At 34.0% G+C, this 25,907-nt stretch overlaps 1 protein-coding gene and 1 pseudogene across 8 annotated transcripts in view; one reads left to right on the top strand and one right to left on the bottom strand.

Annotated features, from left to right (window-relative positions):
- The window catches only part of OSBPL8 (oxysterol binding protein like 8), a 147,779-nt gene that overhangs the window by 39,598 nt on the left and 82,274 nt on the right, over positions 1-25,907 (bottom strand). For 7 of the 8 annotated variants that reach the window (XM_041737924.1, XM_041737927.1, XM_041737925.1 and 4 more), the window contains 3 exons: positions 7,808-7,878; positions 3,587-3,664; positions 1,398-1,499 (listed from right to left, as the gene is read on the bottom strand). In XM_041737924.1, the coding sequence (XP_041593858.1) occupies positions 1,398-1,499; positions 3,587-3,664; positions 7,808-7,878 (251 nt within the window). Of the gene's footprint in view, positions 1-1,397; positions 1,500-3,586; positions 3,665-7,807; positions 7,879-13,932; positions 14,185-25,907 lie in introns of those variants that run through there. The other variant, XM_041737932.1, reaches the window with a different exon arrangement.
- LOC121480967 lies at positions 20,205-21,067 on the top strand (annotated as a pseudogene).

Raw genomic sequence — 25,907 nt, 5'->3', positions numbered from 1 at the left:
AAAATACTGAATTCACAATACTGAAAAGAATGCTAATATATTTAGAATAAAAACTAGGAATTATCCTTTTATTTACTATAAAACGTCTGCTCTCAATGTACTTTTATGAATTATGAAATAAATATAGGGCTCCCTAACCCCAGAAATAGGCATACCACAGTAACTGTAAATAAGAAAAAAATTAGTAAGGGGGAGTTTGGAGCCAGAAATGAAAAAAGTAAAAAAATCTCTGAGAAAAATATGTGTTTATGTAAAAGAAATGGCAAGACAAGAAAAACAAAAGGAATAGTTATCCTAAGATAACATTTTTAATCTGGGACATGTGACATAGAATATAAATGGCAAATTATCAGATGAAGGTATGATTTAGAAAGTCAGCCAGGGGATCTGTTGGGGACTTTTAGGGGATTAGTTGCTGGAACCCAATGTCAGAAGACAATAGGAAGTTTAGCTCAGAAAAACTCAAGTGAGATCTGGAGCTTGAAGATTTCTTTTTTAAGATTTTATTTATTTATTAAGAGAGAACGGTAGAGACACAGGCAGAGGGAGAAGCAGGCTCCACGTAGGGAGCCCGAAGTAGAACTCGATCCGGGGTCTCCAGGATCAGGCCCTGGGCTGAAGGCAGCGCTCAACAGCTGAGCCACCTGGGCTGCCCTGGAGCTTAAAGATTTCTAAGTAAAGTCAAAGTAAGTCAGAATGTATTTTTAGTACACCACTGAAGAAGACCCTAGTACTACCTGCACTAACAAGCAAACTATCATTAAGCTCCCATTTTAGTGAGAGAACTTCTACAACAGATCTCATAAGGAGGTTTTACCAATTTTTTGGGACAGTGGAAAGCTTTCACAGCTGGGGTGATTTTTAGATGAATGTCAGGTACTAAAATTTCCTAGAGTCAGAGTCTTGACAAGATCATTCTTAAACTTAGCATTAGTCTGAATGATTCCAACCAAATATCCTTCAGATGAGAAAGAGGATAGAGTGGGATGACAAAAAAAAAAAAAGAAAAAAGAAAGAAAGAAAGAAATGAGAGTTAGTGGAAATAATCAGAGGCTTGGAAAAAGCAATATGCATGTTTTTCGGAAAATTAATCTTTTCGAAATAACTTTTATATTAACCTTGTTTCAGATCTTCTCAATAATGCATACACATTTGTCTACAATAATACTGAACGATATTGAGTAACAAAATATTTCCCAAGACAGACAACATTAATTTTCCTTCTCCCCATTAAGACTGGAACATAGAACCTTTGGGATACAATTAATAGGTTGCCAGTGAAAAACAATCATCCCAGGAGTTGTTTTTGTCTTGAAGGCTTTAGGTGCACTCAGGGCTTTCCTATCCCAGTAGGTAAACATTCAGCAATTTGAATTCAAGCTTCAATACAAACTGACCTTCAACCAATCAGCCATAACAATAACAGAAGGATCTGTGATTGTACTGAGTAACTCCTTTGTGGCTCTTTTCTTTTCTTCCCGGTAATTTTTCTTTTGCACCTATTTTACAGAAATAATAGAAAAATCAAAAATTCATTAGAAATGAGCAATTTCTTTCCAAATACTTTAGGTCTATAGCATGCAAAGCATTAAATTCTAAACCTCTTTTAGAATTTTAGCATCTTAGGATAAAAGGACTTTTTTTAAGAGATGGTAGGAATTTTTAGAGGTTAGAATCTAGTTTTTTCTTTTTCTTTTTTTAAAGATTGTATTTATTTATTCATGAGGGACACAGAGAGAGAGAGAGAGAGAGACACGGAGGCAGAGACTTAGGCAGAGGGAGAAGCAGGTTCCCTGCAGGGAGCCTGGTGTGGGACTCCATCCGGGGATTCTCAGATCAAACCCTGAGCCAAAGGCAGACACGCAACCACTGAGCCACCCAGGCGTCCCAGAATCTAGTTTTTCGGATTACTAGTTCTCTGTATCTTTTTGAATTTTACCTTTTTTAAATGACACAATACTAGATGTATCCAATCTCATGGTAAGAATTTCAAACAACACAAATAGAGCTAAGAGTTGTCTTTATTATACCCTATCCTCTTACAATCTCTAGAATTGACCAGTATCAACACTTCCGGAAAACACTATCCTTTCAGGCTTTTTCTCTGTATACAACCTATAGAAATATATATGCTTTTCTATATAGCTTTTCTTTTTCTTTTTTTTAAACACATTTTTTAAAAAAGCTTCCCTCATTCAACATTTTTTGGAGCATTTTCATGCCTACCTCATTCTTTTAATTGCTACGTAAGTTTCACAGTATGATAAAATAAGAGTGAAGAGCTAACATTTACTGGACGCATTCTGCATAACAATTACTGTTCTAAGCACTTTACAAGTACTACCCTCATTTAATCTTCACAATAACCTCAGAAAGTAAGATAATTATCCTTGTTTTACAGATGAGAAAACTGAGGCACAGAGAGTAACTTGCCCAGGATCACACAGCTAGTAACTCATGGAGGCAGGATTCAAACAAAGGCAGACTGGTTCTAAAGACATGCTCAACCACCATGCTATACTGCTTCTATAATTTTTCTTAAGTTCTCTTGCTGATAGAAATCCAGTCTATCAGTTTTTTCATATTACAAACAACGCTGCATTTGTTTACAACTGGCAATTTTGCTCTTTCCTAATACTAAGATATAAATAATTAAGAAATCACAAAATGATACTAATTCATTCAAAATACCAGTTTTACCTTCAGAGGTTACCTCTGAGATAATTTGGGAAGGCCGTAGAGGATTAATATAGTCTTATTACTACTTTGTTGTTATTATATGGATGGGAGAAGAGTGGTGACACATTTCTTTTAGCTATAAAACCTTCTTAGTTGTACTTCATAGTAAGAAGACTATATACCTAACAAGATTTAAATAATTCTATAGCCAAAAAACTTCAGACTTTTGATCTTTATTAATATTCAGATATTTATTAATATTTGAATAACAGTAGATTTAATAGGGGACTGCAGGTGCAAATGCATACGGATATAAGAAAAAAAGGGGTAAAATAGACCATGCAGGGATCAGAGTCAACTAGAAAGCATCTGTTTCTTAAGATCCAGGATCTGTGGCCATTCTGGAAGACAAGCCCAAAGTGCAATATTTCTTAAAGAGAGGTTGGAAATTTGAACTTGTAACTGTTTACCTCAAGTTTTAAAAACTTTATATCAATATTTAACTTAAAATATGATAGCAATATATTCTATATCAATATAGATCAAACAAAATAGATCTACCTGTGGGCCAAATTCAGCCCACGACCCTGCAGTTAGTGAACTTGAATTTCAAAAAGCACCACAACTTCCCATTATATGTTCTACAACACAGTGATGTGCCTAAGTAGGTATAACTACACAGAGCTATCCAGTCCTCAGACAAAGGAATGGCCAGATGAGGCCTGAGGCAGTGCTGAACGATCATCAAGCAGCCTCTTCAGTTGACTCCAGTGTGCCACACATTCTTTATGTGTGCTTGTCTGGATATTATTTTTCTTTCTTTAGGAGACATATTTATCTTGTTAGCCTACTTTCAAAAGCATATGCAATGCATAATGTTATTAATGAAGTAACTGTGGAAACTAACCTTGAGAGATTCTTTTTTTGTGAGCTTGCTTGAAGCAGAACTATCCTTCTCCGAGCCATTATAAAGTTTAGATTCAGACTGAAATCACATAGAAATAAACAAAAGAGAAATATTAATTAAAAACTTCATTTATTCTACACATACAGGCATATAAAAATGTTAGAGCTATGTTTCTGAATTCTTCCCATTTATTGCTGTATTTAAGGCAAATATAAATTTTCAAATGTCAACTTTCCCTATATAGATAGCATCTGGGTTTAAAGCTAATCTGTGTGAAATCCACAAAAGCACAAAATAAACACTAGTCAGGGGCACCTGGCTGGCTCAGTCAGAAAAGGATGCAACTCTTGATCTTGGGGTGGTAGGTTCAAGCCCCACACTGGGTGTAAAGATTATTTAAAAACAAAACAAGACAAAAAACAAACAAAAAAACCGAATTAATAAATTAATCTACAATGTGAGGTTAAATAAGATCATTTGTAAATTTTTGCATTCTATCTTTTGGAATATTTCTTTTTTTTTTTTTTTTAATTTTATTTATTTATTTATTTATTTATGATAGTCACAGAGAGAGAGAGAGGCAGAGACACAGGCAGAGGGAGAAGCAGGCTCCATGCACCGGGAGCCCGATGTGGGATTCGATCCCGGGTCTCCAGGATCGCGCCCTGGGCCAAAGGCAGGCGCCAAACCGCTGTGCCACCCAGGGATCCCCTGGAATATTTCTAATAAACATATGAAATTACTTATTCTGTTTTTTTTTTTTTTTAAGATTTTTACTTATTTATTCATGAGAGACACAGAGAGAGAGGCAGATACATAGGGAGAAGTAGGCTCCCTGCAGGAAGCCTGATATGGGACTCCATCCCAGGACCCCAGGACAATGACCTTAGCCAAAGGCAGATGCTCAACCACTGAGCCACCCAGGTACCCTGTAATTATTTATTCTTAAAAGTATCCAAAGCAATGTAACTTTTTAACAGTTAAAAATATTCCAAATTAATAAACCAAATCATGTACATTCTAGCAAGTTATTGTACACATTGCCCTACTGTTACTTCTCTGATGGAAAGAAATATATATATCTTTAGAAATTAGTATTAAAACACTATCTAATTTATATTGTTTAAAAACCAATATTCCTACCATCTACTTCTTCCTCCCTATCCAGTGCTCTCTAAAGTATTATGGTCTTAAACTTGTTTCCAGACTTTGTTTATACTTATTTTTATTTGATCTTCATAAGAACCTTGAAATAGACGCACCTGAGTGGCCCAGTTGGTCTGCCTTCGGCTCAGGTCACAATGCCAGGGTCCTGGGATCAAGCCCTACGTTAGGCTCCTATTCAGCCAAGAGTTTGCTTCTGCCTCTCCTCCCTGCTCCTGCTCTCTCTTGCTATCTCTCTCTCCCTCATTATTTTTTTTTTTAATGAAGTCACTCCTTTGAGAACTGAACTTCAAACATCATACTACTTACTCTTGTGGCAATGGCACTGATTGTGGTAATAAAACAATTTTACAAAGTTGCTCAAGCCAAATACATCTCTGTCTTCCCCTCACCCCCAAGAACCTAAAGATGGCACAGCTATTGTCAGAAGAATAGGATGATTTCTATTTCCCACAGCTTCATAGGAAAATGGGTATTATAATATACTTCTTAGACACCAGTGAATGAGGAATAAATGCTAATGGAAATCAATGGCTGCCTATTCTTTATCAAGTACTTTTCTAAATACTTCACATGTACTACTTCATTTAATAAGCAACCCTATGAGATAGTCACAGTATCCTCCTTTTGCTAATAAGGAAACCAAGTCTAACCAATTAAAGATAACTTCCCAAAGTCACAGAGCCACTAAGTAGATGAGATGGGTTTTGTACCCTGTTCTACCTAATTCCCAGTATCATGCTCTTAGCTATTTCATTGTAATGATTTCTCACCTTTTACAACTATTCACGGAGAATTTTAGCTAGACTCAAATTTAAGATTTATCTTCATGAATAACAGGAAATGTTTCCCTGACATGACAAGATCCGGCTTGGTGATTCCTAAAAGGTTCTAGTATATAAGGGACCAGCAGGCCAGAAGGGTGCCACATGAGCTTGGCAAATTTTAGAGAACAAATATTTCAAGGAATCCTTGCCATCCTGTGTAGCCAGTTCTGGGAGTAGGGGGAAGGGGAAGACCTACTGACCAAGTTTCTATAAGTTTTTAAAATAACACTACACCTAAGTTTTCTGAATCAACAGGTTGCCTTTTAAATATAAAAACTCAACCTATTTTTGTTGGAAATATTTTACTAAAATAAGTTGTCCTTCTTTTATAACCTTACTGACCACTAACTTAATGATGACCACAGGGTTTAATGTATAGTACTGTTTGTTTTTTCATTAAATAGCCTTAGAATGCTCAGTATGTTATATTTTTTGTTTTCTTTTTCCTCTCCTTCCCCCTACCCCCCCTTAACTATTGTCTTCTTATGGGCTGTGTGACTTCAGGAGGTTATTCAATCTCTTTCAGTCTTAGACAATTGAATTGTCTTAGCTCCCTCATTTGTAGAATGAGGATAACTCCTACTAATTTGTAGGGTTGCTCTGAAGATAATGAGGTAGTGTGCATGATGGGTTTAACATACTACTTTGTATATATTATGTTTCAGGTACTGTCATAAATCTGACCTTTAAGTAAAGGGAACATTAATATATGAGAATACTTTCAACTTGCTTTGAAAACTATAAAATACTACAAATATAAGGAGTAATAATGTTATGTTACTATGCCTAGCTCAGATATTATGATTTGGAAAGGTGTTTTTTAAACGTCCAGGTAAATATATTTTTTATAGCAAGCAATAGGCAAATTAGCATACCTGTTAGATAAGCAGATGTATGCTTGGAGAATCAAGTCAATAAAAGATCTAGGCTCAAAAACCTAGAAATAGGTTCTATCCTTGAAATAAGATTCCTTTCATCCCACTAGACACAGTACCCAGGTTGGTAATTCCTTTTGTTGAGATGGACTACTAAAAATTCACTTAAAATGCTAACAGCAAATGGGATAGATTTAATTACTGACTTTTCCAATTGACTTATTTATAGGATGCATGAGAAATAGAAACTGTATTTTTTTTTAATGGGGAGGAGGGAAAAAAGGTATATTCCATTGTGCTTAATGGTCTTAATCATGTATTTAAAGAAATAACTTAATCCCAAATCCAAATGACCAAAATGGCAGTATTAATACTTTTGCATCAAATTCAGAAAAACAGAAGATTAAAATTATGATGGTTTTAGTTATGCACACTGATTACGGAAGGAGTAACAAACTTTATTTCCTGAAGTTACTTAAGTAAGGCTAAAATGTTCAGAATTCCACGAGAATGTGGTTTAATGATAAATGTATAAATTTTAGGATTGCTGTGAAAAACAAGAGTAGTTTATGTGTTAGACTATTTAATGACAAACTACTGATCATGCATCTTTCAGCTAACAGAATAGACAAGGATTAAATCTAAGTAAAGATAGCTTTCAACTGTTGGAATATAACAGGAATTAAGTACAACTTTACTTACACTAGTTACCATGTTAAGAATCCCACTCATTCACTGTAATCCCCCCTCCCTTTTAAAAATAAGCCCTATGTCCAACGTGGGGCCTGAATTCACAGCCCCAAGATCAAGAGTCCCATGCTCTACCAACTGAGCCAGCCAGGTGTTGGGATCACGACCTGAGCCGAAGGCAAACTCTCAACCACTGAGCCACCCAGGTGCCCCAGAATTACTAATTTAGGAAACTATATCTTATTCTAAGAAAACGTCTTTCAATTGCAAGCTACTACTGCAAGAGATCTTTGGCCTTTAAATGGTAAAATGTATGTATTTTGATTGTCATTCAAATAAAGTTGGAATACTTAGGAATTAAAAAAAATCATAAATCCTGAGAACTTCTCTGAATGGAACTCTGAGAAGTACAGTAGCAGATATATCAGAAGCAATATAACTCTGGAGAGAACACACTTGTTACCAATAGGTATTTCCAAGTTACCAACAGCATCCTACATCAACTCCAGTGGATTTTCTTTGTTTCATATATACTGAATGATTTAGATACACCAACATAAATCAAAACATGCCATAAAAATTGGATAGAATTTTTAGTGTTAGTTCCTCTTCTTAAATATTAGAAAAATGCCATAATCATGTATTTGGGGACAACATATACTTACCTTGCTCTTTGACATAGAAAGTGAAGATTCATCTTTATTTTGAGAAATGTCTTCCTTTCCTCTTTCAAAACCTGTGATTATTTGTTATTAAAAAACATTGTTATTATTTGAGTATTACTATATAGCATGCAGGCATTAAGAAGCAAATGCATATAAGTCATCCAATTTCAAATGTACATTATAACTGATGTACATTGGTACAAAAGTCTAGATTAAATATACAGTATTAAACTATTAGAGCTTAAAAGACTTCTAAGGGATCATACGTAGTATATAATAACTCTTTGGAATAAATTAAGGCTTATAGAGACGAAGTCTTTTCCTGAACTCGTCAACATCAAGTTAAATACCTCTTTTCTGTGGCTCCTAGAGCACTCTGCATGAACTTCAGAGGCCTCATGGAGCTTTTGTTCTAGTGACCTCTTTTCTTTCTTTCTTTTTATTTTTAAGATTTATATTATTTATTTTGAGAGAGAAGAGAGAAGCAGACTCCCAGCTGAGGGTGGAGCCTGATGAGGGCAGGGCTCAATCTCACAACCCTGAGATCAAGACCTGAGCTGAAACCAAGAGTTGGTTGGTTGCTCAACTGACTGAACCACCCAGGCACCCATCTAGTGAGCTCTTTTCTAAAAAAGAATCCTAACTGATAAAACCAACCCAAAATACTTTTCACATCTCTTGCCAAATTGGAGCAATTCTAGAATTAGTGATAAAAGACTAGGGAAAATAAATCTAGATTGAGGGGCAGATTTTTAAAAAATCTAACAATGTGCCTATTGTGAGAATTAAATGAGGATCCATTAGAAAGCACTTAGCATAGTATTTTCCACATAATATACATTAAATTCATGTTTCCTTTAAAATGATCATTGGCACTGACTATTGCTATACAAATTCTAAAAGGACAAATCTAAAATATATGAATGCACTGGGATGAACATGCGGATCCCTGCAATCATTTGACACATTAAAATAACACTATGCCAAAAGCAATTAGCAAATTAATGTTATTAAAAGTACAGTTAGAGAAATGTTAATGCTGAAATTTGTGTGGCAGGCATAAAAGGAGCAGTACTCAATGATGGTGCTTCTACTTTTGAGGGCAAGTATTATTAACTCTTTCCTATAATTGTTCTCCAATAAAAGCCTATATTAAAAATATACATGATTATTCATAAAGCAGCACTTAAAAAATCATCAGTAGCACCAGTGCCTGAAGCATCTAAAAATCATTTCTAACATATTAAAGATACCATTTATTCTGTATTTGGTTTATATTAGCTAAAAATAAATCCATTCCAATTTCTTAATCCAGAGATTTTATTGAATTGTTTTCTGTAATATGAAGAAGGTATCTTCCTTCCCCTCCAGTTCTGATAAGGAGACTCAATCCCAATACTAGGGGGAGAAAACTGTTTCATAAATGTAATGTGAAATTTTAAATAACTTACCAAAATTTTAGACTTGAGTATAAAGCAAATCAAAGTTACATGATTCAGTTTAAAAATCTAAAATATTTATTCAGAGTAGTAACATTCTTAATACTGATGAACTGATAAATTATTTCAAAGCTCTTCTATAGATTTAAATTTCTAAAAAATTTTCTAAAAGTATATACTATAAATATAAAAAATGACTTCTTTTGTTCTTAAAACACTTTCACTTCAATTTGTATCTAATTCTGATTAATTTATCAATATAATTAACATATTAATGACAACAACAAAGGAACCAACAATATCCATTTGTAAGAACACTTGTGATTACAACACTATGTGAGATGCTTTACTTACTAATCTTTGAAACACTACCACACAAAAAAACCACATACTAACTATATATTTTTTATAATTGAAAAAACTGAGGCTCACAGAAATTAAGTAACTTGACTAATGTCAGTAAATGAAAGTATCGGAACTGATTCAAACTTAGGTCTAACTTTAAAAATTCATGTGTTTTTAGAATGTCGGGTGCCTCTTAAGACCCAGAAGAGGTGGCCTTGTTATGACTGTGTAGACATACTTCGCTCTCCCTTTGTCTGAGATATACAGCATTTCACACATATTTGTATAAACCTATTTATCACAACATACTTTAAATATTTGTTTTCATGTTCATATTCCATACTTGACTATGAATTACTGAAAAGGTCTAATCCTTATTCACCCTTTCAAACACAAAAATTTGATAATTTGATTCGAAAATTAACAGAAGATTCCACTGTTACAGAACAGCTTCAGAAAAATGCATAAAACATAAATGTATAATTTAATGTATACAGTGAATATTGACATAACTACCATCCAAATAAAAAAGAGAACTGTCAAAATCCCATAAGATCCTCCCCACTTCCCAGCATCATTCTTGATCACAAGATGAGGGCAGGGCTCAATCTCACAACCCTGAGATCAAGACCTGAGCTGAAACCAAGAGTTGGTTGGTTGCTCAACTGACTGAACCACCCAGGCACCTATCTCAACTCCTCAAGGCAACTTTCTCCTCAAAGGCAACTATCTTGACTTTTGCAAATATTCTTTACCAGTGTGTCAAGCAGGTATTTCATTCATTTTTATTGCTCATCATATAAGCATGGGATTAAAATCCAATGGGATTTTATTGCTCATCAATCCCATTGTATGACTATGCCACTATTTATCCATCTATTGTAGATAAACATTTGGGTGGTTCCTAGTTTGTCCCTCTTATAAACAATGGTGCCACAAATACTCTTGGGAGTGTATCCTGGTTATATAGATTTCTCTTTCTCTGAGTTTCTCTAAGGCTTAAATCTAGAAGAATTCCTGGGTTATAGTATATATGTATATTCAACTTTATGATACCAAATTATTTTTCTAATAGTGTGTAAGAGTTCTCCTTTCTCTATCTCCATGGTAACATCAATATTGGCATATTTTTAATATTTTTGCTAATCTGCTGGGTGTGTATATCAATGGTATAATGAGATTCTAGTTTGTATCTCCCTAACTATTAATGATCTTGAGCAGTTTCTCATGTTTTTTAGCTATTTTAACTTTCTTTTTGTAAAGGAACTCTTCAGATGCTTTGTGCATTTATTTTTTTTAAGATTCATTTATTCATTTGAGAGACAGTGTGTGTGCACATCCATGTGCTCACACAACCAGGGGGAGGGGCAGAGGGAGAGATCTTCAAGCAGACCATCCACTGAGCTTGACAAGGGGCTCAATCCCACAACCCATGTGATCACGACCTCAGCCAAAACCAGTAGTCAGATGCTTAACCAACTGAGCCACTCAGATTCCCCTAATCTTTTGTGCATTAAGAAAAAAATTACTATTTTTTCTTATTGATTTATATAGGAATTCCTGATGTATTCCAGATACTGGTCTTTTGCCAGCTATATGTTACAAATAAGTCCCTATTCAATGGCTTAGCTTTTTATTACTAGCATTTTCTTCTTATAAACCACTCTTAATTTTAATGTAGCCAAATTTAGCCACCTCATTCTTTAATGGTTAGTGCTTTTTGGTCTTAAGAAAGTCTTCCCTAAATCTGTAGTCATAAATATTTCTAAATAAACACCATGTCTCTAACTTCTAGTTTCTGAATAGAATACAAGAGCTATCATCATTGGCAAGGTATAACCTTTTCATATATTTCCATAATAAATTTGGTTCAATAAAGTTTAGATACAATAAAGCAAGCTTTATGCTCTTTCAGTCTTCCTAAAGTGGAATTATAAATACATTGTCTACAAATGCAGGTTTAATAGATATTTACAAAATACAGCTATATTAACTATACTGAACACAGTCAAAAAGTTGTACTAAAAAAAAATCTCTAAGTCAAAATGTACTAAAAAGAAAGCTATTCGTGCACTAGAGCTCACACAGTTTGTCCATAAGTGATTTATTTGCTCAAGGTTTATTTATTCCAATTTTCTGGTACGATTCTAGAGATCGGCTCAATAAGCATATCTGGAAGTTGGAAGTTACACCTGAGATTGGGGAAAGAAACATAAGCAGACACGAACTCTGAAGGAAAAAAAAAAAAAAGCACTATGGTGTTACTAGAAATACATGGGCAGGTAAATACCATTTCTAGGTTATAATTCATCATAAAGAAAAAGGCCATACCAATATATTTCTTAAGGTGCAAGTGACAAAAAAGTAATTTTTTTAAGGTGCAAGTGACAAAAAAGTAATTTTCAAAACGAAAATTAAAAGAAGTATGTTCAAAGTAGTAAGGCAAAATTATCTTTCAATATAACTAACATAGAACCTCTCCTCTAATGATGTCAGGTAAAAACAAATGCATCTAAGTTTTTTTTTTCAGTATAATGAAATGTCCCAAAAGAAATATATGCTTTACTTTTTAATTGGAAAGACCACAGCATAGAAGCCATTTCTTTAAAGTAGCTAATTCCATTCTATCTCTTAGCTAATAAAATACAACATAGCTTGTTGTGTTGTTTGAATTTGTAAAATACAAAGCTTAAAGAGCTTTCTATCATGGCTAGTTGCAATACAACTATTGGTTGAAAAGGGGGAATATGGAAGCTTCCCTATGAATATGATTTTCTCTATTTCAAGAATTAGAAAACAAAGCCAACCATTTACTTTTCCATTCAAATATATTGATCCAGGGTGACCTTCAATATACTCTTTGGCAAGATATAAACTGACAATTCTGCCTTTAGTTACCTAATTAAATACCAAACCTAAAGTGAAGTTTTTCTGTTATTTAGCAGAGTCATAGAATTATTCTCTAATATTAAGTAGACTCATTGCATGAAGGTCAGCAAACATTTGCTAGTAAGTTTGCTAGCTTAAAAATAAAATACAGAGACAAACATAGAAATAGAACTAAATCACACTGTAAAAGCAAATAGAGTATTTAACAACATTAAAAATTTTCAGTGTGTTGTATTTTCAAAGCCACTTCTGAACAAAGACAAATACTAAAAGATACACCATTTTGAGAAGATAAGCATGATAGGAACCATGCTATACTGAAAAGACAAAATACAGATTGTGAATGCTGTTTACAGCTTATGCTATTTAGACAACAGTTCAGAAGTATAGTTTCCAATTCTTTTTTGAAACACTATCAGAAAAGAAAATGAAATCAGTGCATTTATAACTATTTAATTGTGCAGATAACATCTTCTATAAGGCCGTTTCACTATCTCAAAATAATGCATACATCACCTATTAGCCTGGATAATCACAAAAAGCCAAGAATAAATGTTAGTGTGAAAGCAGAAAACATAATTCAAATTTTAAAAATGTCAGAAAAATCTATAAATAGTTATAGCAAGCACCTGAAGTTTCAGTGATTTCTTTGCCATGAATATTAAAAGAATACTTTCATTTTAAAAGAAAAATATAACCTCAAAAAAGTAGACAAAATAATGTCATAAGTTAAAATTTTGAAAGGAAAACAGATTTTAAAATATTTTAAAATATATATTCAAATATTTGCTATAATAAATCTTTTTCATACAAAAAATCCATTTAGATCTATTTCATTAACCAATTATTTAATGTCTAAATCATAGCCGTCAAATGCCTGATTTCATTTTTAAATTGTTACCTTAAAAATAACAGTTTCTTAGTAAAAACTAATTATATACAAACACATCAAACAAGAAGGCTATTTCAAAAATTATACTTGGACAGACAACTTCACTTTAGTCAGGACTTGAACTGCTAAAGCTTGCACATCAATTTTAACATAGTTACTATTCTGCAGAAAACAGCCAAACCAGTATCAATATTAAAGAACGGGGTTTCATTTGCTCAGAGCAATTTACTTATTTATAGAATTTTACATTTATCTCAAGTCCAGAAAACATTTTAATTTATCGAAGGGTCATAATGTTTCTATAATTAAAGCAAAAATTCATGCTATCAGCAATGCAAGATTTGTACTTCACTGAATCACTAGTTCTCAAGTTTGGGCTTTAGAGATTTTAAAAGAAAATATGGAAAAGCCAAGCCATATAGCAGCAGTCACTAAACCTGAACCTTTAATTATAGAATCGGTTTCATTTTAACGAAAGCAGTTTTAAGATGTTAGAATATCTAGTTTAATGAAAAGCCTGCAAGAAATTAAGAAAAGAATGCAAGATTAAACAAACAAACCTGGCAATGAAGGAGAAAGTTCATTGTATCCTCCAAATGAAGCATTCCGGACAAGCTTTCGGCCATCAATTCGTGGAGGAAATAAAACAGGCGAAACCACAGTACAGGAAGAAAATCTACGCTGTTGTGAGCTCTCTTCTTTCATGGTTTAGGAGGTCTATTTAATGTATACGTTCGCCCAGAAGGCTAATTAGATCAGTATGGCAATGAGAGGCTTTTCTCTCACATCCAAATGTAGTGAAACCCACCAGCACAAACAAAGGACACACACATTTAACAGCAAAGGAGAAGGACCAGAGACTGTCAAATCAGCAATAAACAGAAAACGCATTAAGCCACACTAGTGGGTGTGTGTGTTTTTTTTTTTAAATGAACTGATAAACAAGGAAGACTATTCCACTAATGTTTTACCTTTTTATCAAGCCACAGCAATGCCCTGAGCTGAACTGCTGCTTTAGTAAAACAAAGCAAGATCAATACTTAAGAGATTCAGGATGAAGTAAAATGCAACCTTTTTCTCATATCTGTTATGTTTTTTGTAGTATCCACCACACTTCCCACCTCTTCCGATTCTTTCCAGTTTTTGCTTACTTCAGAAATGGATATAAACCATAACACTGTTTATCTTTCCTGAAGCCTCTAGATCTCTATCTAATCCACTGCTTACCTCAGCCATGTTTAAGAATTCATAAAGCAAGATACTCTTTCAAGTATAATTTTGATGGATTCTAACAGCTAAAACCGAAAATAAATATTTAAGTTTTACCTCTAGCAAGGATAGATGAGTCATTAAGACAATGTTCATGCAAATGCATCAACAGGGAAGATTGAAAAGACACCATAATAATGCTGAGTGCTCTAATACATGTTCTCTTGAAACAGATATGAGCTGCAATAGTTCCTGTTCATTGCATTTGAACTTTTCAAAATATATCATCTACCAATGAGGATTTTCCAACTTAAAACTCTCCTATTTAAAGAAATATGCAGCTTTATTATCACAATAACAAATGGAATTTCTTTCTATACTAGGTTAAAACTAAGTTACTGGTATGATCTAACATTATTAAATCTAATAGTAAAGTACCAATAGCCAAAATGATATACTATGCTATCTCTTTATAACTAATCTTTAAAGTTTCAAGAAATTCTTTCCTAGTTATATTAAAACTCATTTTCCTGGGCAGCTCCGGTGGCTCAGTGGTTTAGCACCGCCTTCGGCCTGGGGTGTGATCCTGGGGACCCAGGATCGAGTCCCACGTTGGGCTCCCTGCATGAAGCCTGCTTCTCTCTCTGCCTGTGTCTCTGCCTCTCTCTCTGTGTCTCTCATGAATAAATAAATAAAATCTTTAAAAAAACAAAAAGCTCATTTTCCTTATTCTACCTTAACTGAAACTTAAAAAGCTCTAGTCAATTACTTTCTTTATATATCCTGGATTGATTTTTCTGATCACAGTTCTTACTTTCAATCTAGAAATAAGCCCCTTAGCTAAACTAAACTCAGTTACAATTGACTTAGTGGTTCATTTTTTATAGATACTTTACTATACAAACTCAGTTAACTTCCTATTATTACACATACATTTCAAGGCTAGTTCTCCACTCCTATACAACAGCATCCTATATAAGCTAAGTCTGTTGCTCTTTACTAGAATGGACACTTAACAAATTGAATTTCCTTTATGTAACATGTTTTTTCTTGGGCAAAGGCATTTCAAAATCAATTAATGGTAAAAATAAGTTTACAGTTAATAATTACAATAACAGGGATTTATGTTTTTTTTTTTTTTGCTTTTCTCCATGTCATGAAATATAAATGACAATTATAGACAATAAAGAAACGATAATTCATCATGCAATGGTGCTTGCCTCTCAAGGCATTAGAGTATAATGGTTAAGCAGGATTTGAAATTAAACTGCCTGGGTTCAAATCCCAGCTGGATGGATTTTAGTAATTATGTTCATTTCTGTGAGTCTCTGTTTCCTCAAATATAAAGTGCTAATAATATTACCTATATTATCAAATTGTTTCAAGGATCAAATTGGACTATATGTAACATCTAGAAAAGTTCCAGGTTAAAATGGCAGAATGAAGACATTAAACTAATGTGTTCCCTCCTAAAACACAATTAAAATTACAGGAAAGGGATAAAATCTTAAAAAGATAAACAATTAAAGGTATGTATTCCACAAGTATGTATCCAGGATACATATGTTTGATACTGGAAAGCATGAGATTAACAAGTAGTCACAGTCTTGCAGATCCCAGAAAGCTGAATCACAAACCAGCAATGGTAAAAACTGAGAACCAGCACTATTTAGACCAAAGAATCCTTTTGAACATAAATCATAACACCAAGTTCCTCTAGATAAGGAATCAGATAAGCTATTGACATCACCAATAATTCTGGAATCAAGATCAAAATAAAAGCAATGCTTTCAAAATTGGAAGAAAAATGACTTCCAACTTAAAATTCCATACCCAGCCAAACTATCAATTACATATTAGGGTAAAATAAATATATTTTTAGACACACCAAGGTCAAAAACTTACTTTCCATATGTATTTTCAAACAGTTTACTAGAGAAGTCCTTCTCACCTGGGGTTCATTAGGACTATTGCCCTAAAACATCTACTTTTCAAAATGAATTACTCTTTTCTACCGTACATCCATAATTGCTCTACCCACGCACCATAATCCTGGAGAGAACTGAGAAAATATTCACTTATATTATTTTCTATAGGCCTTATTTTCCTCATAGGCCCCACCCGAGAATAGTTGTACTAGACTATATACTTTACCAAAAAGTGACAGTGAAGAGTTAGAATGCATGGGACCAGGAAACAGCTTAATATAAATGAGCTGTCGTTACCCAAAAAGTACCCCACCACTATACCATCTCTTTATAAACCAAGGACAAACAGTTTGAGTGAACTTTGCCCAATTTTTTTCTGACTTTGGCTTGTCTTGATATGTTGATGAAGTTTCTTCTCTGTTTCCCATGCTATACTGTTTGGATAAGGTGAGTTCACTTCCAGTACAGAACAGTACAGAAGTGTTCTCATTCCTTTTTTTTTTTTTAAGATTTTATTTTTTAGAACAGTTTTAGGTTCACAGCAACATTGAGAGGAAGGTACAGAGAGATCTCCCATATTTGACCTGCCTCCACATATGCATAGCCTCTCTATTATCAATTCCCCTCACCAGAGTGATACATTGGTTCTACGTGATGAACCTACATTGACACATAATCACTCAAAGTCCACAGCTTATCTTAGGATTCAATTTTTGATGCTGTACATACCATGGGTTTGGACAAATGCATAATGACATGTATCTATCATTATAGTATCATTCAGAGTATTTTCACGGTCATAAAAACCTGTGCTTTGCTATTCATTGCTGCCTCCCTGCTAACTCCTGGAAAGGACTGATCTTTTTTACTATTTCCATAGTTTTGCTTTTGCCATAAGGTCACATAGAACTCTAATGAGTAACATTATATCTAAGTCTCTGTTGTTGGTGTTTCATTCGTCTCATTTTCAGCACAGTATCTCCTGTCTTACTTAATGGATCCTTATGGTAAGTACTAAATGGCCCTGACCCTTGCCTGGCTCTGCTTCTTTAGAAGGGTCTTGACTCTTCTTTGCCCTTTGCTCTTCCTAGACAGTTGAGGATAATCTTACCAAATACCAAGAAAAAAACCTGTTGAGATATGGATTCAAAATACATTGAACAGATAAAATCATTTTGAGAAGTGACATATTAATAATATTGAATTTTCCTACTGGAACATGGTAGGAAAATTTATTGTCTCTCCATTTACTGAGAATACACTATCTTAGTGTTACACTTTTCTACATAAAGATATTGATTTATTAGACTTACTGCTATATACCTTTCTTTTCTGTTAGTTTAAGTGGTATTTTTTGAACTGCATTTTTAAAACCATGTGTTACTGGTATATACACTGCAGTTGGAACATGTATCCAGTATTTTTTTTTTTTAAGATTTTATTTATTTGACAGAAAGAGTGCACACAAGCAGGGGGAGCAGCAGGCAGAGGGAGAGGCAGAAGCAGGCTCCCTATTGAGAAGTGAACCTGATGCGGGGCTTGATCCCGGGACCCTAGGATCATTACCAGAGTCAAAGGCAGATACTTACATTGCATTAGTAATTTTAATAACTTATCTGTAAATTTGGGTAAGGTTCTGTATAAATAATTACACTAACTACTAATAAAATTTGTTTGCTCCTTTAATTTCTTTTTATCTTATTCACTAGCTAAATTCCAACTACAGTGTTGAAAAGACCTGTAGATGGTACACACCTTTTCCTTCTTCCTAATTCTAATTACAAGGTTAAGAAAGAGTTCCTTTCTATTTCTAATTTGCTAAAAAACTTTTTTTTAATCATGAACAGATATTAAAATTTTCAAATACATTTTAATGGGATAACAGTTTCTCTTCTTTATTCTGTGTATTAAATGACATCTAGATTTTTCTTTAAGATTGTATTTATTTATTTATTTATTTATTTTTTATTTTTTATTTTTTTTGAGAGTGAGAGCGAAAGCAAGAGCAAGATAGAGCGAGAGAGAATCTGAAGCTGACTCTGGGCTAGGCAGAGAGCCCAACTCAGGATTCAATCCTACAACTGCAAGATCATGACCTGAGGCAAAACCAAAAGTTAGAGCTCCCACTACATCCCCCCCCATCCCACCACAGAGCCTGCTTAAGATTCTTTCTTCCTCTTCCTTTGCTGCTGCCCTGTCCCCACCTTTTCTCTTCTAAAAACAAACAAAAAAAAGATCTAATCCAATTTCAGAGATATTAAAGTAGGAGGAGAGGTACTTTTTCAGACTTAATGAAATCACACAGTTCTAAGGTGAGACTGGAATTACATTTTTCCCTAAATGTTTAGTAGAATTTGTTTTTAAATATATCTGGGCATATGAAGTTTTTGTAAAGATAATTTATATTATTAATTAGAGTACAAAAATCACTAGAATTTCCTATTACTGAATAAATTTAGGAAGTATGATCTTTTTAGAAATTTTTTCATCTAATTTTTCAAATTTATTGACTAGAGTTGGTTATCTTTTTAAAATCTGCCTATATTTTTAGTTGTGTTTTTTTATTCCTAATGATGTTCACTAAGTTAAATGCTTGCTTAACTCATTACTTTTTAGCCCTCTTTGTAAAGTATTAGCATTAAAACTATTTAGGTTTCCTGCTTGGGAATTTTGAAGCCTCCTTAATCGGAGAGTTGTCTTTTTATCTTTTTATCTTTTTTTTTTTAAAGACTTCATTTATTATTTTTTTTAAAGATTTTATTTATTTATTCATGAGAGAGACAGAGAGAGAGGCAGAGACACAGGCAGAAGGAGAAGCAGGCTCCATGGAGGGAGCCTGACGCAGGACTTGATCCCAGGTCTCCAGGATCACACTCCAGGCTGCAGGCGGCGCTAAACTGCTTGCCACCGGGGCTGCCAAAAAAGACTTCATTTATTAATTAAGAAAGAAGGAATGTGCATGGGGGGATGGGCAGAGGGAGAGGAAGAGAGAATCCCAAGCAGACTCTGTACTGAGTGTGGAGGCCAATGCAGGGCTCAGTTTTATGATCCTGAGATCATGACCTGAGCCAAAATCGAGAGTAAGGTGCTTAACCAACTGAGCCACCCAGACACCCCATCTTTCAGCCTTCTGAAAGGTTCCCAACACAATATTGCCTTTAATCTGGAACGTGTGAGTGGCTCAGTGGTTGAGCATCTGCCTTCGGCTCAGGATGTGATCCTGGAGTGCTGGGATTGAGTCCTGCATCAGGCTCCCTGCATGGAGCCTGCTTCTCCCTCTGCCTGTGTCTCTGCCTCTCTTTCTACATGTCTCTCATGAATAAATAAATAAAATCTTAAAAAAAATATATTGTCTTTAATCCATTAACTCACATTCTGGCATTTATAATTACAAATGGTGAAGATGGTGGTCTGGATGGTAGGTAATTTATGCAGATTCTCTCTGGTGGCTTGCTACTTCATGTGTTTACTGATTTTTCCACATCCCTGCCAGCATTCGGTGTTGTCACTATTTTGGATTTTAACAGGTGCACACATAATGCTATCTTGTTTTGTTTTACAAATGAGTTCATAACTAAAAATCAATAATTTTCAGAGGCCTGTGTTCAAACCTCTCCTCTAACAAGTACTGTGTTGATTCTTCCAAACACCTCCGAATACTAATGACCCAAGATCATTTTAAAGTAAACTGAGGAATGTTACTGTTTTTGAAACAGAAATGGTATGAATTCTGGCCCCAAGCTACAATAAAGTCTGAAATATGGGATGCAGCTGGTCAAGAATGATAGATACCAATGTACTAGAGAGGAGCAAAGAAGCCACAGTCATAGATAATAGCACAAATGATGAATCCTTTGCCAGAGCCAAAAAATAGGTTAAAGAACTTAAAAGGCAAGCTGATCCTAACACTGTAATGGCTTTATCAGGAAACAAGGCTGACCTTGCAAATAAAAGAGCTGCCGATTTCCAGGAAGCACAGTCCTAAGTAGATGACAACAGTTTATTACTCATGGGGACATCAGCTAAAACACTGATGAATGTAAATGAAATATTCATGACAACAGCTAAAAGTTGCCAAAGAATGGACGACAGAATCCAGGAGCAAATTCTGCCAGAGGAAGAGAAGTAGATCTACTGAACCTACACAGGCAACCAGGAATCAGTGTGGTGATAACTAAACCTCTAGTTTGAACCTGCTGGAATATTCTTCTGCTTCCTAAATGTTAATGACAGTTGAACTAGAACATTTACCCAGCCCAGCATGACTTCCAAAAAGAAGAGACTTATGACAGAGTCAATTTCTTCTATTGAATTATTTTCAGTGTTTTGAACTTAATTTTTAATAACATGCATGTGACCATATGACTAATGTTTCAGAAGCAGAAGTGGGGAATGAGAGCGTGTATGTATGCTTGTTTCCTTGGATGGTTAGGGGGAATCATTTCTCACCACCAGGGATGATGTAAACCCACAGTTAACCAGCCAGTTCTACAAAAAAGATTTGGAATTTATTAATTTGGGCTTTTCAAAACATTCCTTTTTTAGAATACTCTAAAGATATTTATGCTTAGTTACAATATTCAAGATACTGGTGATTTCTCTTAGTATGCATATTTAAGATGAACACTCCACATTTTGACAAATTAACCACAAGAAAACAGTCCTACATCTTAAGGGTGTGGATAAAAGCAAACATTAATGGTACTGAAATTATAGCCAGTCCTGGTATTTGTAGTGGGGTAAAAAAAAAAAGTCAAATGTAACCTCATCTTGTTTTAGGAATATGAAAACTGATAAGTGCAACTTATCTTATTGAAGCGTTGCACTTAACGAATAGTGTTCCCTTCAAAAACATATGAGTTCTTCAACAGAAATGAAACAAATCAGGTGTCTGTGATTTCTGTTTAATCACTGTTGGCTATTACATAGGTTTTGTTGTTTGGATCAGGGAATGGGCTTTCGTTCTCTTTGGACATAATATAGTCAAGGTACTAACAACAATGTACATTCAAACTTGATTATTTTAAATTTGATCTTCAAAAAATAAAAATAAAAAAATAAATTTGATCTTTAGTGGTACTATAAATAAGATATTGCACTGCAGTCTCCATATATGTTTATTACTTTTCTGTAATATTTAATAAGAGTTGCTTGAAAGTATACAAAATGTACAGTTACTAAAACAGCTAATTTTTCCTTTTTCTCTCTCTTTAAAAGGATGGAGTTCAGTTGTTCCAACATGGCTAAACCATAATAAATAATGTATCAGTAACTTGTAACATAAGTAAGTACTGCAGTGTATCAGTAACAATCTTGCAGCGTTGTTTTCCAAAGTTTCTTTTATTTTGATCAGTTCAGTATATTGCACTGATTATTTTAGGTATTTTCATATATGAAATCTATCATGTAGTTAGAGATGATTAAATCTAAATCTAAATCTAAAATCTAAAATTAAAACTTAAAAAAAATTAAAATCCTGCTAGCAGAACTTGTACATTTATAGCAATTCAGAATTAGTAAGGAAAACAGTTCACCAGTGTTTAATTTTATATTTAAGTGCTCAGGTTGGAACAAAGTGGTATAGAAAGCAAAAACAAAAACAAAAATATAAAACAAAAAACCCCTACCATACCCATCATTTTGATGTTCTTCCTAGGAAGGTTTTTGTCTGAATATCTAGTGTGCTATATTACTGGAACTGTAATATATAAAATTCACTTAAATGTTTCATGTCCTTATGCTTCCCTACTTCCTGTTCCTAAATTTCACAAATTGGGACTGAGAATATCATTTTTGGTTTGTTCTTGCTTTCTAGTACAGAACCCTGTATCAAAAAGAATAAAAGCCAGATTGGTGGAGGAGACTCTTAGAAAATCCTGTACTCTCCAGGGGGAATTTGTCTGTCACAAACATCCTTCTTTTACCTGGAAAATAAGTGTTTGCTAAACTTCACTGTTTCATTATTAAGTAAAATTTATGTATATTCAAAATTAGAACAACCAAAAGGAAAACACAATTTTTTAAATGAAATTGTTTATCTTCTCTCAGAAATTACGCAAACATTGGCAAATTAAGTTATTATCTTGCTTTGTATTTACTTACAATACAGAAAACTGGTATCTCCATGCCTCAAATAAGGAAAGGAAAATTGTAGCAATTAACTTTATAGGTGAAACTATTTTACCACTCTTGCTAAGAAGGGATCTCAACCTGCCAGACTTTGGAAACAAATGGGAGTAAATCTCAATAGAAAAGAGCTGAGGAACTAGTGCTAGTAGTACATGATAGTCCTTTAATGTTATCTTAACACACACACACACACACACACACACACACACCTTAATATGTAGATGTACACACACATACATATTTTTAAATTAGATATATGCACACAAAACATTTTTATAGGGAAAAAAGTGTCCTGTAGTAAGATGAACATTCTTAATGTTTTGAATGTTTAATTGCTTTGATGAGAAGCAATTAATAAGGCCTGGCAAAAATAAGATGGAATCCTCTCAACTTGGTAAATATATTTAAAATAGAGCTAAATTATTCATTCTCACTTTTCAATAAATATTTTCAAAGTATTTCAGTTTACCCTACAGGAGCAGAGGAATATTTGAAAAACATAGATACTGCAACATTTCACAAGAGATTTAGAAAACTATTTCATTCTCATTTTTTAATATGCCAAATATTATATCTTTTTCATTATTTAATGGATACTTTCATGCCTCTCTAAGCAGCAACTATCCAAACATCAAGAATTTCAAACAGAAAACAATTATGTCTTAAATAACTTTAAAAATCTAACAGTGAGGATTCAGTAACTCAGAAGAAAAGTAACATAACCTTCAATGTATACTATCTGTAATTAAAACAACCTATGGCTATAAACCAAAGCACAGGATTTAGGAGAAAAAAAAAATTAAAGGTAGTGGGGATAAATTCAAGTACTCTTTCAGGTAAAACAATTTTCATGAAATAAAACACATATATTCAAGACACATTTGTTATATGTGCATAGTCTCATAAATATTCAATAATTGATCCTAGTAATATCTTACCAAGGAAGGAAGAATTGCTTCGGTTCATGGAGGAAACTGACTTATTGGTCTCCTTTTGCCTAGAAACCACTTTATAATGAAGGTGTCACCTGAGATTTATACCAGCGATGTCTAAAATTCACCCTGGGGAATCTGGTACAACATTTTTATACCAGTAAACTCACATTAGTAAACTCTGCAAAGAAAATCCCCCTTTACTTTGAAGTTTTCTATTAAGTTGTAGATATAGATACATCATGACATGTGTAATGCTACAAATGCTACCAGGGCATTCAAGTGAAAGGACTTGGCAGGGGTTAAGAGAATTTGCTAAAGGATAAGAGAAACACAATACTAAGCATATACATTTTAATTTAAGTCTAGATAAAGCAAGCATGGTCTAAATTTATTTTGATAAAACTGGTTAAGTAGGTACTGATTAAAGTAGGTAACTTCCAGTTTAAACATTTTAAAATTTTAAACATTTAAAGATTAGTTTGAAAAAGACTCCTTTAAGTTTTGGCAAAGCAACATTTTATATTCTCTTAAAAAGCACTATGAATGAAAAATGGTTTTGTAAGACTGAAAGCATGCAAAATAGCTTTGTATGATCAAAGAATGAAAGGATAGCTACAGTAACTCATCAAGCTTTAATAACAATCTCAAATGTCATGTAGTGAGAACACAGTATCTATCCATGTGATGAGCTTTAATTTAGTCTCTAGGTTCCATTAGAGCTGTCCTTATTCAAAAGTAGAGCAGGGAAAGGGAGACAACAAGCCTAAATAATATGAACGTCTTTCTCGATAAATAACTAAAATATGTAAAAGGTCAAAAAAGTCAGCATAAAACAAATACCATCCTATTTAAGAGACTGTAATCATACTAAAATTAAAAGTATTTTTAAGTAAACTGGTATACTATACTTACCTTTGAATAAGGTAAAAAATCTGACACATAAATAATGTCTGGAATAATCTGATTGATTTCCATAATCTAAACATATAAATAATTAAAAGACTACCTTGATGTGTGTGGGCTTCAGTGAGGAGACTCAGTCTCCCTAGTTCCTTCAAAAAAGGAAAAGAAAATCCTAAAACAATGGAAAGAAACCACACTGCAAAAAAATAGACTTAACAACTGTTTTTAAGGGATAATGACCTACACTGAATTGGTATGAATCAATTTACATGAAGGAGAGACTCCGCTAGAAAACAGGAATAATCTTTGCCATCCTAAAGCACTAGCAAAATCAACTTCTAACACAACAGCATGTATAAAACAAAAAGAAAATAGGTGGCACTACAATTCACTCTCAGTAGAGTGTAGTAAGACTATGGGTTTTGACAGTCCTGAGACTCAAAACTGCCTCTGACATTTACTGATTTAGCAAATTTGAACAAATTTCTTAACGTCCATAATCCTTAGGTTTCTCACTTGTAAAACTGACATAGTAACTGTGCCTGTCTTACGTGATTGTTTCAACAGCTCAAGCTAATTTTCCACATACAACTTATAGCATATTAGCCTAACTTGGCGAGCTCTTGGTAAAAGGTAGCTATCTGCATGAGTCTAGCACATAGGATCAATATAAATACCATTTTTTCCTGATGCATGGTCTTCCACTCTTGTAGGACTCTCTCTTTAGCAAACACAGGAACAATATTATATGTGAGGTTCGTGTCATACTCATGTACAGGTTTTAGTAGGTGAATATCACCCCCAAATGTGTATCTATTCATTAAAAAATGAGACTAAAGCTGCACAAGGGCAAGGACTAGCACATAAAAGGTGCTGAGTAAAGACGTTCATGCACTTATTCAACACAAAAGTACCTACTATGTTCCAAGTACCATGTGTGCTAGGAATAGATGAATATTAAAAACGAAAGGACATGCTGTCACAAGGAGTTCACTGACAATGACATTTACTCTCTCTACACCTTTCTTCCTTTATATATTAACCTGAATTATTTTATTTAGTATTCATCTGTTGGAGAACGCTTTCCTCAGCCCCATAACCACTTACTTATACAATGCCTCTAAGGCGTCCACTAATTTGGACATTTTCTCCTACAGATCCCACCTCCTCCAACAGAGCAATTCACCAAACCCATCCATTAAACTTCCTTCCACTCCCATGCCAGCATCCCACACCTACTCTGCCATGATTACTTTTACTGCACATATCCAGTAAAGCCTAACTTTACAGAAGAAAATCTCATACTAAGGCAGATTAACATCAACCTCAACTGAGGGCTGAATGCTACTTGGCACTCCCATTATCATTATTCCTCCACTTTCCAGCTGTATTCCTAGTCTTGTCAATCCCTTCATCTGCATACTAGATCCT

Source organism: Vulpes lagopus, chromosome 23 (assembly GCF_018345385.1).
Source record: "Vulpes lagopus strain Blue_001 chromosome 23, ASM1834538v1, whole genome shotgun sequence".
In the NCBI taxonomy this organism is placed as follows: domain Eukaryota; kingdom Metazoa; phylum Chordata; class Mammalia; order Carnivora; family Canidae; genus Vulpes; species Vulpes lagopus.
Note: the sequence above shows the minus strand (reverse complement) of the source record. Positions and strands in the feature narration are given on the sequence as shown.